Here is a 17,662-nt window from a genome sequence, read left to right as displayed (position 1 = left end):
GTTTCTTTTCCTGGATAATTTTTATTGGTTCTCATCACTCAGGAGTCTTGTTTCTATTTTTTAAATTGCTGGTTTCTGTATTGAGTATTTTAGATAGCCATGTAACTGAGATGTTATACTTTAATTATTTAGAAAGTTGCTCCTTGAGATCACTGCGTAATTCAGTCATTATAAGAATTCGACCAAGTACTTTATCTTTCTTTATATTTATAATTCCTATTATAATGTTTCATATTAAAATTCCATAGTCAGGACAATAATGGGACATTTCACGTGACTACTTCATCAGAGCATCTAGGAACATATTTAAAGCTTAGCTTTTATAAAATGAGAAAACGTAGGATGAATTTTTCTGAATTAGATTTTAGAAATGGGACACACACACACATGAAAACTGGAGTGCTTTGACTATTAATCTAGGCCATTGTAATCATAGAAAAGACTTTATTTTACTCAGTCATTTGATTTCTTTTTCCGCACTCAGTTTATTTTGGATATTTGTTGAAAATAGATCTTTAAAAATTATTTCCTTTAACAGCATTGTATATTTATTCGATTATTAAAATAATAATCATTGTAGACACTTATTCAGTGTTAGGTCATATTAGTCTTGTTGTAGGCAGTTGGTTGTCAAGCAAGGATCTACAAGTCCTGGTATTTTCCAGTCTTTCCCCTGTAATTAGCCAATTCTGTAATAAAAGAAGCATCTCAGTTTCCTGATCTAAAATTCTTATTCTGACCTGTTATATAACATGGTTATTCTGAAAATGTGAAAGAAATTTAAACTATAAAATAGTGAATGTTTATGATTTAAGTCTTCTTCAAGATGACTCCTTTGAACAGAGTTGGTGTAAGTATAGAGAAAAATGGGGAAAGTGGTAGTTTTCTTAGTTTTGGGTCAGTGTGGCAGTGGCTAACATATGTGGAGGTACCAGTGGCTCTGAGAATAGAGCCACCTTCCCAATCCTGTCATGGCTGTGGAAGAGGACTAAAGTCTTACATTTTTATGAATAATTTGTACTGTAAAAAATTTTTATTTCAAAATAAACTCATACTTATAGAAAAGTTGCAAGTAACAGTACAAAGAATTCCTATATATCCTTCATCCAAGTTTGTCAGACGTTTATAACATTTTATATACATTTATATATATGGTTCCCTCTCTGTATATATATGCATGCTATTATTTTTTTCTGAGTCATTAAGAGTAAGTTGTCCATGTGATGCCTCTTTATAATACTTGAGGGTTTGTATCCTAAAATCAAGGGCCATTCTCTTATTCATTATCATAGTATCATTATCAAAATCAGAATATGCAACTTTTAATTTAACAAATGTTTGCTTACCTGGGGCAAAGTGTAGGTGAAATGAAAGTATAGGCTTGCAGAACTATTTTAGGTGCTTAAGGGAATCATAGTGTATTTAATGGGTAATAAGTCAATACAGAAAATTATTCTGTTTTAGAATAAGATCTGTGATGTAACAAGATTTACACAAGATACACAAAAAGGTACTTTAGAAACACAAGGAAAAAGCATACAGTCGTTTCAGCCTGGGGTATCAGGGAAGAAGTTCTTGACCGGTGCAAGGTCAACTCTGGAGAGGTAAGTGTGCCCTGCTGAAGGACGGTGGGAAGGATTCCCATCCCGGAATTCCTACTTCATCTTATTTCTGCCCTTGAGAGTGAAAGTGCTGAAGAGGAATGTGTTATTGCGATCTGTCAGTACTGAAATATTAGGATGCATACGATAGATTCTGTTTCTACAGAAGTTCTAAAGAAGTTCTACCTTTTTTCCTTTTAATTAATAAATTTTAACCCTAACCTTATTGGGCTAATAAGAAATAAATTTCCTTTCCTAAGCACTTGTCCTTGGGTTGTTTTTCAGTAATACCTTCTTGATTATGAAAGACAAAAAGTAATGGAGTTGATTAGCTGTAATTACTTTAAAGGAATGGAAGGAATGTTTTTAAAAACTTAATTAAGCCACTGTCAATCTAGAATTTAAAGGATAGTCACTCTTTTTCTAGTTTTAGCCTTTATATATTGAATGTTATATGTGTAACCTATTTTGAATTCACTATAATTATTCTGAATTAATCAGAAAAGGCTTTACAAGGTGCTATGGTATATAATTTTAAGACTTTGATAATCTAAGATAAGAAGGAGTGAAAGAGACACACTTAGACTGACAATACGACTGTAGCAAAATTTTGAAAATCCAGTTACTGAAAATTGCTTAATGATTAGTTGGATTCTTTAGAATTAAAATTTTATAAATTGTAGAATAAGGTTTATAATGCCGGCCATGTTTGTATGGAAAATTATCAAACTGTTTAACGGGTCTCTATTTCTTAAGCAGATGTTTTAAGAATTTGTTTTAAATGTATATAAGTGTTTAAATATGGATTTTTAGGTTTTTGTTGTTAAGTTCACGTATATATCCAGACAATGTTTTACAATATTAATATTTGGTCCTTTGGCAAGGGGATTTCCATAATGGGATTTCAGACTCTATTTAATAGCACATTTTTTCTTTTGCAAGCTGTTAGTTCTTGTTTTCTGGTTAAAAAGTAAAGTAAGAGGATTTTTAGATCTTTTTCTTGCTATCTAGTTTCCTACTTGCTTTTCTTTTTTAGAAATGAATGCATTTTGACAGAACCATACTAAAAGGGCTTCAATTTATATGAATTTTCCTTGGAAAACAAATTTTCTCATCTAATTTTTGAATTCTTCAGCCTGATCTTTAATACCTTTGGATAGTATATGCCAAATCCACTTTTCTGAAGTTTTCCGTGCTAGAGGTTCGGGGTCAGGGAGTCTCTGGAGCTATCATGCTGAGATTCTGTACTTGCGGAAGAACACAGCTATGTTTTCAGCAGGCCAAAGGTGTACCCACACTCTTCAATCTCCTTTTGTAAACTCAATGTCTTAGTTTCTAAGCTATCTTCAGAATTTTTTTAATGACTGTTGTGGAACTTTTCCAGCTGCTTTGTGTCCTGTTCATGACTGACTGTGAAATTCAAAGATGAGTTTTGATCTGCAGAAGTTAAAAACATAACATGGAGCACAGTTATCTGGGAAAGTCTTTTGGAATTTTGATCCCCAACAGTACACTCTTCTTACATTTCTGAGTTTGTTATTATTATAAAAGACTTGTATATATAATAGTTCTTTGGAATCCCCTTATCCAAGGAGTACATTCCCCAGACATAGTTAAGTAACCCAAAACAACACTATCTCCAAATCTTAATGTAGTCTATTTTCTGTTACAATGCCCAGTATTCATTGAACTGATTTACTGTAATTACTAAATCATCTCCTATTTCTAGTTAAATTCCTTTTATTTAAAAAATCATGATTAATATATATATTCATATAAATATTTTGGTTTTTATGTTTATATTAAAAATACAATTTTTTGTTATATTTTAACTTAATTTCTAGTTTAGGAGTGAGATTACTGGATCAGAAAACATGATTATTGTTTACAGAGGATCTGTAAGTGCTGTACTAGAGTGTATGTGTATATCACTCTTACAGAAACTAAGTGTGAATAGTTATATTCTAGATTATAATATAAACAAAACGTAGAATTAGTTGAAAATTTCCATTGTTTCATGATACAGTCATGAGGGAGGTGACAACATGATGTGCTGGAAAACCTTAATGCTCAAAGGTGTCCATTGCACATAATGAATTAGCTTCTCTCCTATGCATCTAAAAGGATACCAGTTGGTATATCCTTGGGAAAATTGGGACAGTAGTCATTCAAATCATTTTTCATATCTTCAATATAGTTTCAAGCTGTGTGACTATGTGCAAGCCAGTTAAAATCTTCTTTCCCTCAGTTTTACCATCTTTAAAAAAGGAGATAGTAGAATCTTTCTTCCAGGATGATAATATGTTTAAAGCGTCCAGCACTGTAGTTGGTAACCACAAATCTTGCTTTCAAGTTTGACTTACTACCTATACTAAAGTGGTTAACTGCCTCTATACAAGTCAGCATTTATTAATACTACTACTTCATTGCTTACAAGTTCACTTTATTGGAAAACAGTATATAACAGAGCTTAAGAATACAGGATCTGAAGTCACAAATTGCCTGGATTGGAATTTTCAGCTCTGCCACTTAGCTGTGTGATATTGAGCACGTTATCCTCTTTAACCGTGGGTTTCTCAAGCATAAGATGAGGTTATAATAGAAATAAAAATCAAATGGGGTTATATTTAAAAGTGCCTTGCACATTTCCTGACACATTTTAAGCATCAATAAATGTTAGCTTTCAATAATTAGTTTTAGTATAGTTATTGTATTAGTTATTTATGACTGCATAAGAAATTACTTCAAAAAGTAGTGGCTTAAAATAAATGTTCATTATTTCCTTGTTTCTGTGGGTCAGGAATTCAGGAGCAACTTAGCTGGGTGGTTCTGATTCGATGTCTCCCATGAAGTTGCAGCCAAGATGTCAGCAGGGACTGTGGTCATCTGAATGTTATTTTAAACCTAATGGCTATAAATTTTCTATTTTGCAGACTATGTCATCAGCAGTGGTACAGTTATATGCAGCAGATCGGAACTGTATGTGGTCAAAGAAGTGCAGTGGTGTTGCTTGTCTTGTTAAGGACAATCCACAGAGATCTTATTTTTTAAGAATATTTGATATCAAGGTGAGTTTTCTTTTGCTTCAGCTTAAACTGTAGATGATGAGGTTTTCTACCTCAATTATAATTTAGTATAGATTTGCTTATCCTGTATGTAATTTTAAAGTTATACTTAAATTAATATTAGAAGAGTGAAGCTTGGTTTCAGATATTGAAGCATGAGTCTTGTGACCAAATAGGAGCCGGAACATGAATAGCTTCCTATTTTTATCTTCCCACTGCCACCATACATTAAAGGTATTCGTTTTTAATGCCTTTGGATCTTGGGCTTTCCCAGTCTCTTCTTTTCTAATAATATTCTTTTATTCCATCCTATTCATTACAGACTAGCAAACATAGTCCTTTCAGGGAGCTAGAAAAGTCTATTTTAGCTTGGTATGTGCTGTTTACTTCAGCCTAGGTTTAAAGCGTTATGCAGTATCTATAATAATGCATTTGCTACCCAATTTTCCTTATGTTGTTTCTCAGTACATTCAGATTTTCACAGCTTTGTATTCCTCACTCTCAAGCATAAATCCACATTGTCCTAGATTGGACAGGTATTCCTTTGTCAGGTATACATCTCTTATAGTTATGTAAAAGTAATTCTTTTTGCTGAGATTGTCTGCATTTATCTTTTAAGACTTTTCCTGTAGGTAAGCCTCCTTGCTTAGTATTTATATGTGGGAGTAAGTATAATGGGATTATAATTGCAAAAAACTAAAACTGACTTTGGACTCCTGGACGATCCTTATGGTCAGATAGATTGTAGTCAAACTGTTTTACTTCTCTAGGCCTAGACTTATTGATTTGTAAAATAGAATAACCATCTGGGTCTGTTGCAAAGTATTTCCTTGAGATTAAATGAGATTTAAATTACTGCATTTTGTAAATTAATTTCTTCTTAGTATCTACTTCCCGTATCCTGAGACAGCTGAGAGATATGGCTTGCTCCTTTTACTAACAGTGGCTTACTATGACAGTGATTCCAGGGGATGGGGAACACATGCATAGTTGGAGAGAAACTCCTAAGTCCTTTCACCTATTTCTTACCACCAAGGACAAGCACTGTTTAGAAATGGAATACACATATAACTCCACTGAGAAGAAAGGAATTCCATTATAGTGGTTATCATGTGTATACAATGTATTTTAAATACTTTAATGTTGGGGTCTAGGTAGGACCTTGCATTTCACAATAGGGCAGTCATTATAATTTTCTGATCGCTTATTCCCAGTTGTAGATAACCATTACTGAATACTTGTAATTAACCACCTTTGGTATTATGGTTAATTATATTTCTTATACTATGGCCATAGACTGACAATCATCCATGACTCTCTTAACCATAGTTTAACCCTGGTGCACTTTAATCGTCAGTCTCTTTCTGCACGTGATTGAAACTACTTATACCAATGTTTAATTAGGGGGTCCCATCACACTGCAAAAGTTAGGAATTCAAAGATTGTTAATAAGCAGTACAGAGAAGATATATTTAACCCTCCCAGCATCTATGGAATTGAGGAAAACAGCATGAAGTATTCCTGTAATATTTGATAGCACACAGTCTAAATATGGCTGATGGAACTGTGTATTGATAATTAGCGCATGTACAAAAATATCCTACACCGTCTGTCTAACATTGATGATCTAGTAATTGTTCTGGTTATGTATTTGACAAGTAACTATATTTGGAAATGCTTGGCTGATGAGGTCATATCTTAGCATGCTGAATTAAACTCGCTTGTTATGTAGTTTTATTATCCAGTATTTACTGTTTTATTAAGAAATTACTGATTAAATTGTGTGATATGTTACTACTGTAGTATACATATATGTGCTATATGTGTTTGTAAAAGTTATTGTTAATGTAAACAGTTCACGTAATATAAGTCATCTGTTTTGTTTTATTCCTAGAGATTTTTTTTTTTGGTAACTCTTACTTTAACTTTTCCTTTTTTTCTAGGATGGGAAACTGTTGTGGGAACAAGAGCTATACAATAACTTTGTATATAATAGTCCTAGAGGATATTTTCATACCTTTGCTGGAGATGTAAGTTATATTTTCTTTTATTGCCATGTTTAATGTCATTTCTTTTACATTTGTCCATGGAAAGTATTTATGAGCTTTTTGTGTAAACATTGTATAAAATAAAAGAATTATTTTACTTTGAAACCCTCTTTATAGATATTATAGCTAAATAGGAGGAAATGGCAGATATTTTAAGGGCCAAAAAAAGGCTTTCAAAGAGTACTGTAAATGTAATTTGCTGTGTGGAAAAGAGACTTGGTTTTTCATCTTCTCGCTGTCTTCAGGCAGATAGTTTAACTTGTCTGTGGCTTTGGGAAGATAGTTTAACCTCTCTGGGCTTTAGTTTTCTTATCTATAAAGGTGAATTCTCAATTGTCCGCTAATCCCTGGTAACTTTTAAATATTGAAATTATATTGCCATTCAAATTATTTTGTGAAAAAATGGTTTATGACCTAAAACAATGCTGAAATACAATACATAAGAGAAAACAGAATTTTAAAAATTTATTGCATATAGTTGAGGAAAATGTTAGAAGGATTTCTATACTGTATGCTTACAGGGATTTTCTGAGTGATGGCTATGGGTGATTTTAATTTTCTTTGTTTTTATATTTGTATTTTCTACAATGAAAAAAGATTGGATTAGATGATATGATCATCTTTTCAGAAAGTGTTTTCTTCTCTAGCTGTTATTTTTCTAGATAGGATATAAATATATGTACATATCTAAAATGTGCATTAAATGCCATAATAATAAATAATGTCAGTGTGTTTCTGCATTTTTTGATAATTTACATGAATTAAGGTTATAATTTAAGTAATGCCTGTAATTGAGCTGTGAAATAAAAACATAAACTAGTAAAGATAGAATTGACCAACTTTTCCAGTTTGCTTTTTCTAATCCAAGTTATTTACAGAGCTCTGTTGAAGGATCAAATTCAGTTTATTATTTTTTGTTTTTGTTGAAAATGAAGTATGCAATTTAATATTGGAGTGTCTAAGATAATAGGTAACCTTTCTAGTAGTAGTCTTTTACTTTATCTTCTCCATCCTTTTTGCCTCCTTAAGTTATTCAGGTCATAAAATAATTTCTTTTCTGCTCATAAAGTCAACTTTCCTCTTCAGAAATGTACTTCTGTTGGTTATCAACTTTTTTGTTAAATAAAGCTAAATTCATTGTTTTTTGTTGTTTACCTTTCTTGATGAAAATATTTCAGACTTGTCAAGTTGCTCTTAATTTTGCCAATGAAGAGGAAGCAAAAAAATTCCGAAAAGCAGTTACAGACTTGTTGGGCCGGCGACAAAGGAAATCTGGTAAACTTTTCTTTTTTTTTAATTCTTTTAAACAGGAGTTGGCAAACTATGGCTCATGGGACAAATCTGGCCCACCACCTATTTTTGTAAATAAAGTTTTATTGAAACACAGCTGTGCTCATTGGTTTATGTATTGTCTATGGATACTTTTTTGCCACAACACAGTTGGATAGTTATGACAGAGACTGTGACACACGAAGTCTAAAATATTTACTATCTACCCCTTACAAAAAAAGTGATTGTGGGGCCTGGCCTGGTGGTGCAGCAGTTAAGTTCATACGCTCCACTTTGGTGGCTTGGGGATTGCCGGTTCGGAGCCTGGGTGCGGATATGGCACCGCTTGGCAAGCCATGCTATGGTAGGCGTCCCACATATAAAGTAGAGGAAGGTGGGCAAGGATGTCAGCTCAGGGCCAGTCTTCCTCAGCAAGGAAAAAAAAAAAGGAGGAGAAGGATTGGCAGCAGATGTTAGCTCAAGGCTAATCTTCCTCAAAAAAAAAAAAAGTTGCTATTCCTTACCTTAAAAGAAAGAATATTTTTATTGAGAATGGATTTTTTTCAGATTTACTGAAGAACTCATTCCAGTAACCTTTTTTGTTGATAAATTCCATGTATATTGACTCTTAAATTTGCATTTTTATGACATTGTTCATAACTTAGATTTTTAAAGGTGTTTTATACTTTGTGAAGACTTCAGGCAAGCCCAGAAGCAAATAAAGTTGCAGATAAGATGTGTAAACATTGCCTTGTCTCTCTTTTTTTTCTTTTCCTCCACCTGAGGAAAATTCACCCTGAGGTAACATCCGTAGCAGTCTTCCTCTATTTTTCAGTATGTGGCTCACCAGCACAGCATGGCCACTAACAGAGGGGTGTAGATCCATGCCCGGGAGCCAAACCTGGGCCATGGAAGTGGAGCACACCAAATTTAACCACTAGGCCACTGGGGCTGGCCTGGCTTCTCTCTGTTTTGTCCCTACTATTGTATATTATAAGACCATATAGAACTTAGTTTAATGCATCAGATGCTAATATGTGTAAAACAATTAGAGAACAATGCGGGCTATTATAGAGCCTTAACTTCATTGATATAGCACTGTTTGACAACAGTGTATCAAGTCTTTCTGTTGTAAAGTGGGAGAATGGTGATTAGGAAAGGTGAACCTCTCCAAAAGCATCTTCTTTAAGTAGATCAATTTTAGAAGAAATAACATGGGGATTGAGATCAGCAAATAGATCCCACAAAACTAGCCATGCCTATATACTCCTTGGAAAGTCTTTCTGTATATCCAAGAGTACATATTACGCAGTTTGAAGATCACTCTGTTCAAGGATGTGCTTTACCAATAAGAGGGAGTAAGCCATGAAAAAGGAAGACACTGAATCTGGAAAACAGAAGTGTTAAAAGCATATATTCCATGTTATGCATCTTTATTGTTATTTTAATGGGTTTCCAGGAGGGGGGTGAGGTAAAAAGAATTAAGCTGTTGTCTCACTATTGCTGTCTTACTGTATCTCACTTGTACTAAGTGAATAGGAGAATTATTAGGGGCCTATTTTTTTTTACTTCTTTTTGGGGCCAAGGCCATTTACCACTTGATTCTATGCTAGCAAAGGATTTAATGCTATGGAATAATTTATGGTTTAGTGCCTATTTTAATGACGTACAGTAGTGCTAGGCCAGGGGCTCTCTTGAGCTGCTTTTAGTCAAAATATGTGACGTTTTCAATATAAAAAAGAGTAGAAAATACTTCTTACAATATAGAGTAATTGACTTTGAAATAGGTAGGTCACTTAAAGATGTCTTAGGTATTCTGTTTCATATAGTTCCTAAGCTTTTAGGCATAGTGTTTCAGAAGCAGAAAGATCACATTAGGGTGGCAGCTGATTCACCCCTGGGTAGCCCTCCCTGCTGAGTCAGACTCCAGCATCGCCTCTCTTTAACTTAAATGTTTGGGCTCCACCTTTTGGAGCAACAAAGAATTAGTCCATTTTCTTTTACTCCCAGTAGCTGTTTAATATTGGAAGCCATTTGTCATGTCATCCGTATGGCTTCACTTTCTTTGGTTTAACCAGTTCCAGTTTCTTATTCCTCACATGATGTAGTTTATAGACTCATCATCCAGAATATGCTGTGCTCTGAATCCACTATAGGTTTTTATGTCTTCTTCAAATGGTCCAGATTTAAGGAAATAGTACACCTTGAGATATGGTGTCCAGATTTGAACACAGTACTCCAAAAGTAGTCTGACTGGTAGTGTGATACTGCAACGTCCCTTGATTTGATTAAACACTGTTCTGCTAATGTTTCTAGCAAGTACATCACACGATTAGCTCCCATACTTCTCTGTTCAACCAAACCCTCCTTTTTTTCCACACGAATGGCTCTCAAGCCAGGATAATGTTATATTTCTAAGTAATTGCTTTTAGAACTTACACTCTGAACTTTATATTCATCTCAGTATATTTCTGTATCTGTGCTGTCACTGATCTAAGAAATATTTCCTCTCTGGATGCAGAGATATCATCACCTTGAAAATTGGAGATTGGCGTTCATTGACGTAGATAGGACTTGCTTATTAAATGTTTCAGAAAGTTACTTCATCAGACCACCAGGTGGAGTAATACATATATTTCCCATTGCCAGGATTTTTAACTTGTCCCGCAATTAAATCCTGTTAATTTTAGTTTATGGCTGTTTATAAACTAATTATTTTGTTTTTTATGGGTATTTCTCTTATAATTTCAGAAAATTTTATATTGGAAAATCTGTGAAAATTACATTTGTTTAAATTCTTCAATCATTTTTGAACCTTCTTAAAGCCAAAATTGTGTCAAACCTGGTATGTAAGAGTATGAATACAAAGGATTGACAGAAATTCTCCTGGTTTTACTCCTATCTAGTTGGCTATAGCTTTTCAGTATTATTTTGGTCTGCACCAGTGCTCAGACATCTCTGGGTATTCTCATTACCTTTGTGCTTTCATTCAGTCCTGTAGCTTTTGACTACACTCTCTCTGTGCTTATGACACCCAAAGTTTTACCTACACTACTGACTTCTCCCCTGACCTTCAGACTTGTCTACTCCAGTTGGGTGTCAGAATAGCCTTCAGACTTAACATCTCTGAGCAGAACACTTGATTCATGTTCCCCAGCCCCAGTCAGACCTGTTCCTACTCCTCTCCTAGTCTTCCCCATCTCAGTAAAAGGCATTGGCTCCACCTTGTCACTCTGGCTCACCATGGTCCCTCATAAATCCTATCCGTTGTCTCCCCTCAAAAACACGTTCTAGATCTATTTCTAACCACCTCTGCTTCCACCACCCTAATCCAAGCCACCATCTTCTGTCATCTGCACTACCCCCACTCCCTCACTAGTCTCCCTGCTGCCACTCTGTGCCCCCTACTATCTCTTTTCCACAAAGTAGCCAGAGTAAACTTTTAAAAACATACGTTAGATCATGTCCCTTGCCCTATTCAAAACCCTGTAAGAGCTTCCTGTCACATGTAAAATGCAATCTATATTCCTTAACCATGGCTTGTGAGACCCTACATGATCCAGTCCCTGGCTCTCCTTCTGAATTACCTGCTTCCACTCTTTGACTCACTCCTGTAAGAGCTTCCTGTCACATGTAAAATGCAATCTATATTCCTTAACCATGGCTTGTGAGACCCTACAGAGTCCCTGGCTCTCCTTCTGAATTACCTGCTTCCACTCTTTGACTCACTCCAATCCAGTCTTCATGGTGTTCCTTCAGCCATTCCCTCAGTAGGGTATTTGAAATGTTTCCTCTCCCATTTTATTCAGATGTCTGCTCAATGTCAGTTCCTCAGAGAAACTTTTCTTAACCACCTGTATATCATCTTAGGAATAAGACAGAGTTTAGATGAATTAATTTTTTGGTTTTTTTGTATTACATATGTCTAATAATATTCTTTTATTTTCTAACAGAGAAAAGACGAGATACCCCAAATGGTAAGTTCTTTGATAATTATTCATCAAAAAGATTTTAGATTATAGTTTAATCCTTGTAGAAACATGTATTATACATTAATATCTAATATTTAATAACTATGATAAAATACTGTAGGTTGTCGTGTTCTTATTTTAAAATAAGTAATAGATGAAACTTAGAAATATAATATGCTTTAGCTTTTTTCTAAGATGTGAGAAGACTACATAGGGTGAAGATCACTATTATATCTTAATTCTGTATTCACGATTAAGTGTAAAAATGGTAGAATCTAGTCTTAATATCTTCCTTAAAGGCAGTAAATTTTATCTAGCATATTCATTTCCTACTTTAAGGTTTATCTTTCTTATTTCAAAATACTATTTCACACTGGTAATTTGAAACTATCCCCTTTCAGAATGAACACTTACTATGATGATATGTTTAGAACAAATGGTAGCTGTATCTAACCCTCCTTAATTTGATAATGAACACTTGAAGTATTATGGATTCATTTATTTAAAAAATATGTTGTATACCAGAGAGTAAAAGCAGAATAACAAGATATAAAGGACAAAATCTCAGAGCTCAGGGGCAGAGATTCTTATCCTGGACTCCATAAACCCTCCCTGGAATTGTGTGCTAAGTTTTATAAGTATATATGTTCTTTCCTCTGAGGAGAGAGGATCCATGGCTTTCATCACATTTAAATGGGGTGCCTGACCCTATGAAGGTAAAGAACCATTGCTCCAGTAGCCATTATAATGGGGAATATAGCTGATGCTTTTTAGAAGCATCTCAAATCCTCTTATCAGAATTTAGAATGATTATTCAGGGAAACACTTAGCATGTTAATACAGAGTTCTTAATATATGGTAGTTCTTGGTGATTGTTGGAGTTTGTTTCTTTTAAAGAGATATATTACCTTCAATTTTGTCCTTAAATTTGTTTTCCTGATATAAAAACGTGAACCAAATATTGCTGTATTAAATTTTGGATTATTTACCGTATTATAATTTTTTTAAAAAATGTCTGACTACCTTCAATAATGCTTACCATGTGCCAAGAATTGTATACTTTGACTTTCTTTTTTAAATGGCAATTTAGTACGTAAACTTTATAGGACTGCTATGGAGATTAAATGAAGTAATCAAAGTGCTTAGCATAGCATTTAACAAATATTAGTTATCATGATGAAAACAATGATAATTATAATAATAGCAGCTACTATTTAATGATCATTTACAACTTGCCAGGGACTGTCCAGCAACCTTAGGAAGAGTAGCTGCTATTATCCCTATTTTATAGATGAGCAAACTGGGCCACAGATAGATAACTTACTCAAGGTCGCATAATTAGTAAGTGGTAGAGCAGGGTTCAGTGTCAAGCGAGATAACTCCAGAGCCTGGCCCTTCAACCCCTATGCTATGTCCAGATGATTTTGAAGGAGAAACAGACCTAGAGAGGGTAAGTTACATGCCTTAAGTTACACAGCTAGTACGTGGCAGAGGCAAAGTAAGCAGAAGCAGCTGAATCAGAAGTAATCTTTTTGAATTTATTCACTTACTTTGCATTCTGTGAGCATATATTGACTATGAGTGGGGGAAGGCTTCCTTGTGGTTGCATCTTTGGGAAAAGTAACCAGAGATTTTAAAGTGTAGATGTACAAATAACATAATTAAAGTTAAGGATGTAAATACTTGATGGGCTTTTTAAATTTCATCTTTTCAATACATGTAATATGTATTTCTGAAGAACATCTAATCCATGAATAGATAGAATGTGGATATTTTTTATGCAACAGTGGTGTCTCAGAATTACATTACCGCTAGTAAGAGAGAGACTCATAATTAAATGTTTCTTTCTCTGAGATTGCTCTTGGTTTTAAATCTTTAGATCTATAATTTTAACCCTTTGGTGCAGTGGTCCCAAACTTTTTTTCATTAAATATATGGAGAATTTAAAATGCAAAATTATACAGCATATATTGCAAATATTTGTGTACTTATTTATAAAATATACATGTAATATGGTATTAATATATTACATACACAATAAAGAATGAAATAAAGGGTTATAAATAGAAGTTTTAGTATATTTTCCTGCTGTGCAGTCAGTTATCTTGCTCTCCCCCCAGTGCAGAGACCACTGTCTTGGTGGTGGCATATTACTTTTCTACATTTTGTGCACTACCACTAGGTGGCAGTGGACAACCTAACAACCTTGCAGTGTCCATGCAGGTACTTGGTCTCAGATCCTCAGATGATCAGTTTAGCAGACCTTTTCAAATTGTGACTATTAAAAAGGCACTTTATTTGGAAGTAATGTATATTCCTGAAATGCAATTCAGTGTCTTCCTCACTAACTCCTAGTCCATACATCTTTCTTTTTTCTTTATTGGTCAGTCTCACATTTTAGCTTAGATGCTTTCCACTGATTTGTTCTCAGCTTCATGACTGCTTGACATCAGAGGCTTCTGGGCCACCTGTTTCTCAACTATTTTACTTTGGTGAGGGTTCTCTGCTTTTTATGTAATTGAGGGGAAGACTTTAGTTTGTTCTTTGTAGTTTTAAAATTAACTAAAAATACTGTTCAATGAGAATATTAAAAAAAACTTTTCTGTGTCAGTTGTCCTTAATCAGAAGGGAATTTGTCATTTGACGGTTTTTTGAAAAAAAGAAGGGAAACAACCCCCTCCATTAATGTATTTACTTAATACATGTTCTTAGGATGAGTATAATTTCATAAATAGAATAACTAAACTTTATTAGAAATGATTTAAGAGTATCTCCGTTACCAAATCTTCCATAAACTTAACTTTATTTAAAAATAACTCTGTGCCTTATACAGGTTATCACTTTTTTTAGTGTGTCACTTTTGAAACAGGTATGTAATTGGGCTGTAGAACACTTTTTTAAACTTATTTCCTAACCCCTCCAAACTCTAAAGTAAACGACTCTTGTCAACAGAAATAACTAAGTACACAATCTCTTAAAGATGTAGAAAACCTTTTTTCTAAATTTTGAAAGTTGTTAGTAAATGTTTATTGAATGATGAACTGTTGGACTACAAACTAAGAGAACTGATAAATTGGTAAAGAAATAATGTAACATCTGTAAATTTAGCATTATCAATCACCTTATATTTTGACTTTTGTGTAAAAGGTACAGTAGTTAACAGGAAGGGTAGTAGACTAGGAACCAAGGTAGCAGAGTTCACCTTTGCCCTTGTCACTAGTTCTGTGACTTTAGACAGATCACTTGACTCTTCTTACCCTTAGTTTTCGTCTATAAAATGAAAGAGTTAGAAAAACTATTTCTCAGCTAATACTAATTTTCTATACATCTCTATAGTCTGGATTTTCCTATATAGATTTAATTAAATAATACTTTAACAAATACTGATGAAATTCATGTGTAATGACACTAAATAGCTAATGGGCTTTATAAACAGCTTGGCAAATCCATAACAATATATCCACATCTGATTTTCGGGTAGAGGGAGGAGGGGAAACACAGTCGTACACACTATGAGTTAAACTTTGTTATTGATTCCGTATAACACTTACATTTTCTTCCTGTCCTCTTCATCCTTAAGCTTTCTTCAGTGATGGCTGAGTTATTTTCTCTAGTGAGTTAGGAATCAGGCTTACAAGAATCTGTTATTTTCCAGAAAGGAATTTACTAGCTTGGATAATTTAAACTGTCAAACTTTACCCAACTCTATTACCATTTAGATCATCCATAGTATAATAGATTACTTCTATATAAAGAATAAAAATATTTTTATTTTTGTTTTTTCCTAAAAACTAATTATAGTTGTTAATTTTGTTTTGTTATTTTTTAGTGGTGAATCTGGTTGCTCCTTTATCATTGATGTTTGAGCACCTCTTTCAGGAAGGGTGGTCTGTATAAAAAGAACACCTAACTCCGGTACTCCTAAATCTGTCCTAAAGTCAATTCTTAAATTCTGTTAAGTATAAAGTTAAGAAAGGAAATAGTGATTTGCATCAGCTTATTGTGGATGATGTTGCTGATACTGATTGGTAAAGATAAATTATAAGAAGAGGGAAGAATGAGAAGTAAAAACGGATCACTAGTAAGTCTATGAAGGTATGAGTATGACCCCAGTTCAACCCTCTAATACTCTGATTCTGGGTATTCTCAATAAGTCTCTTGTTTTGTGAAACTATAATAAATGCTGATATCTGAGCAAATATTCAAACCAAATATTTTGGTTTGAAAATCCAAGTCTTTGTGTACTATTTAATAAGCCTTCCATTGCTTAACTAATCTTTTTTCTTGATCCAATTATTTTCAGATTATACCTTGATACTGAGTCAGCTTTTATGGATTTTATCTATATTATTCACTAGCTTCCGTTTTTTCCAAGAAGACTTTCTTTATTTCTTGCCAATATGAGCAACTTCTCATGGAATTTTGTATGAAATTATAAATAGAACTTTTAGACAGTTACATATTATACTTATATGTAAGTAGACTGAATATTGAGGGAAAATAGCTGAATTTTGGTGATGTTAAAAATACACATCTTTCCAAATTGTTTACTTGTCTGATAAGGTGGAAGATGGTTTTCATAATTTCATTTTAGCTTTATTTCATCTTTAACAGTAGAGTTGAAAGAGAGAAAATGGGTTATATATAATTTGCCCATGTAAATAAACATTTTTCTTTCAGATAACTTTAAGAATAGAACACATGGAGGTTTTTAGCACAATTGAAGAACTACAGTCAAATTGACATTTAGTGGTTACCTAATATACATTAGCCTAGAATTTCTTGAGATTTCTATTTGCCATTCTGTGATTGTGTTAGCGTCCCCAAAACCATCCCCACAGTTGGTGGTGATTCACTAGGACTCACAGAACTGAGTACATAGTGGTACTCATGGCAAAGATTTATTACAGTGAAAGGATATAAAACAAAATCAACAAAGGGAAAGACACATGGGGTTGAGTCTCAGGGAAACCACACACAAGTTTCCAGGAGTCTTCTCCTGTTGGAGTCACAGGGAATGCACTTAAATCCTCCAGTAATGAATTGTTCGAACACGTGAAATGTTGTAAAAGGAGAAGCTCATTAGGGTCTCAGTACCTAGGGTTTATTTGGGTCTAGTTATGTAGGCTTCCTCTGTCTAGCACATACCAGAGGAAAGCAAATGTTTAGCATAAACCACATTGTTAGCACAAACAGTTGAGGCACAATGAGCTCATCTTATCAGGCAATGATGGAAACCCTCTTGAAATCCTAGTTCACAAATGCCAGCTGAGGGCCAGCGTTGCAAGCAGACCCTTCTAAGCGTAGCGTCCTCAGGCGTGCTAGGTTAACTGCTTTTCCGCATGATAGTGATTGTGTTTTATACAGCATTTTGGAAATTGTCATTAATGTAATCATGTCAGAGGAATTTGATCTGGTAGGAGGTTTTGTCAGGGAATCATATATTTTAAACAGAGTCTCTAAGAAACATGTGTTACCCTTTATAAGGCTTATAAAAGTTAAATTTATGAGGAATTTCTAAGTTGAATACATCATTCAGACTCTCGTGCTTTTTTAAGACCAAGAATATTTTTGTGAATTATGAAACAAGTTTTGTGCTACATTTAGTGTCACTCCTAAAGATACTTGTGATATTTTTACTGTTGATCCTTGTGGAACAGGAGTGTTTTGAGAATTTTTCCATCTTAATTTTTTTATTTTTTTATTTT

The 17,662-nt window shown here is 33.9% G+C and overlaps 1 protein-coding gene across 1 annotated transcript in view; it reads left to right on the top strand.

Annotated features, from left to right (window-relative positions):
- WASL (WASP like actin nucleation promoting factor) overlaps nt 1-17,662 on the top strand; it is a 72,480-nt gene that overhangs the window by 34,065 nt on the left and 20,753 nt on the right. The window contains exons 2-5 of the mRNA XM_023639587.2: nt 4,535-4,669; nt 6,610-6,696; nt 7,893-7,989; nt 11,937-11,960. Coding sequence (XP_023495355.1) covers nt 4,535-4,669; nt 6,610-6,696; nt 7,893-7,989; nt 11,937-11,960 — 343 coding nt within the window. The remainder of the gene's footprint in view (nt 1-4,534; nt 4,670-6,609; nt 6,697-7,892; nt 7,990-11,936; nt 11,961-17,662) is intronic.

The sequence above is a fragment of the Equus caballus genome, chromosome 4, assembly GCF_041296265.1.
Source record: "Equus caballus isolate H_3958 breed thoroughbred chromosome 4, TB-T2T, whole genome shotgun sequence".
Classification (NCBI taxonomy): Eukaryota; Metazoa; Chordata; class Mammalia; order Perissodactyla; family Equidae; genus Equus; species Equus caballus.
Note: the sequence above shows the minus strand (reverse complement) of the source record. Positions and strands in the feature narration are given on the sequence as shown.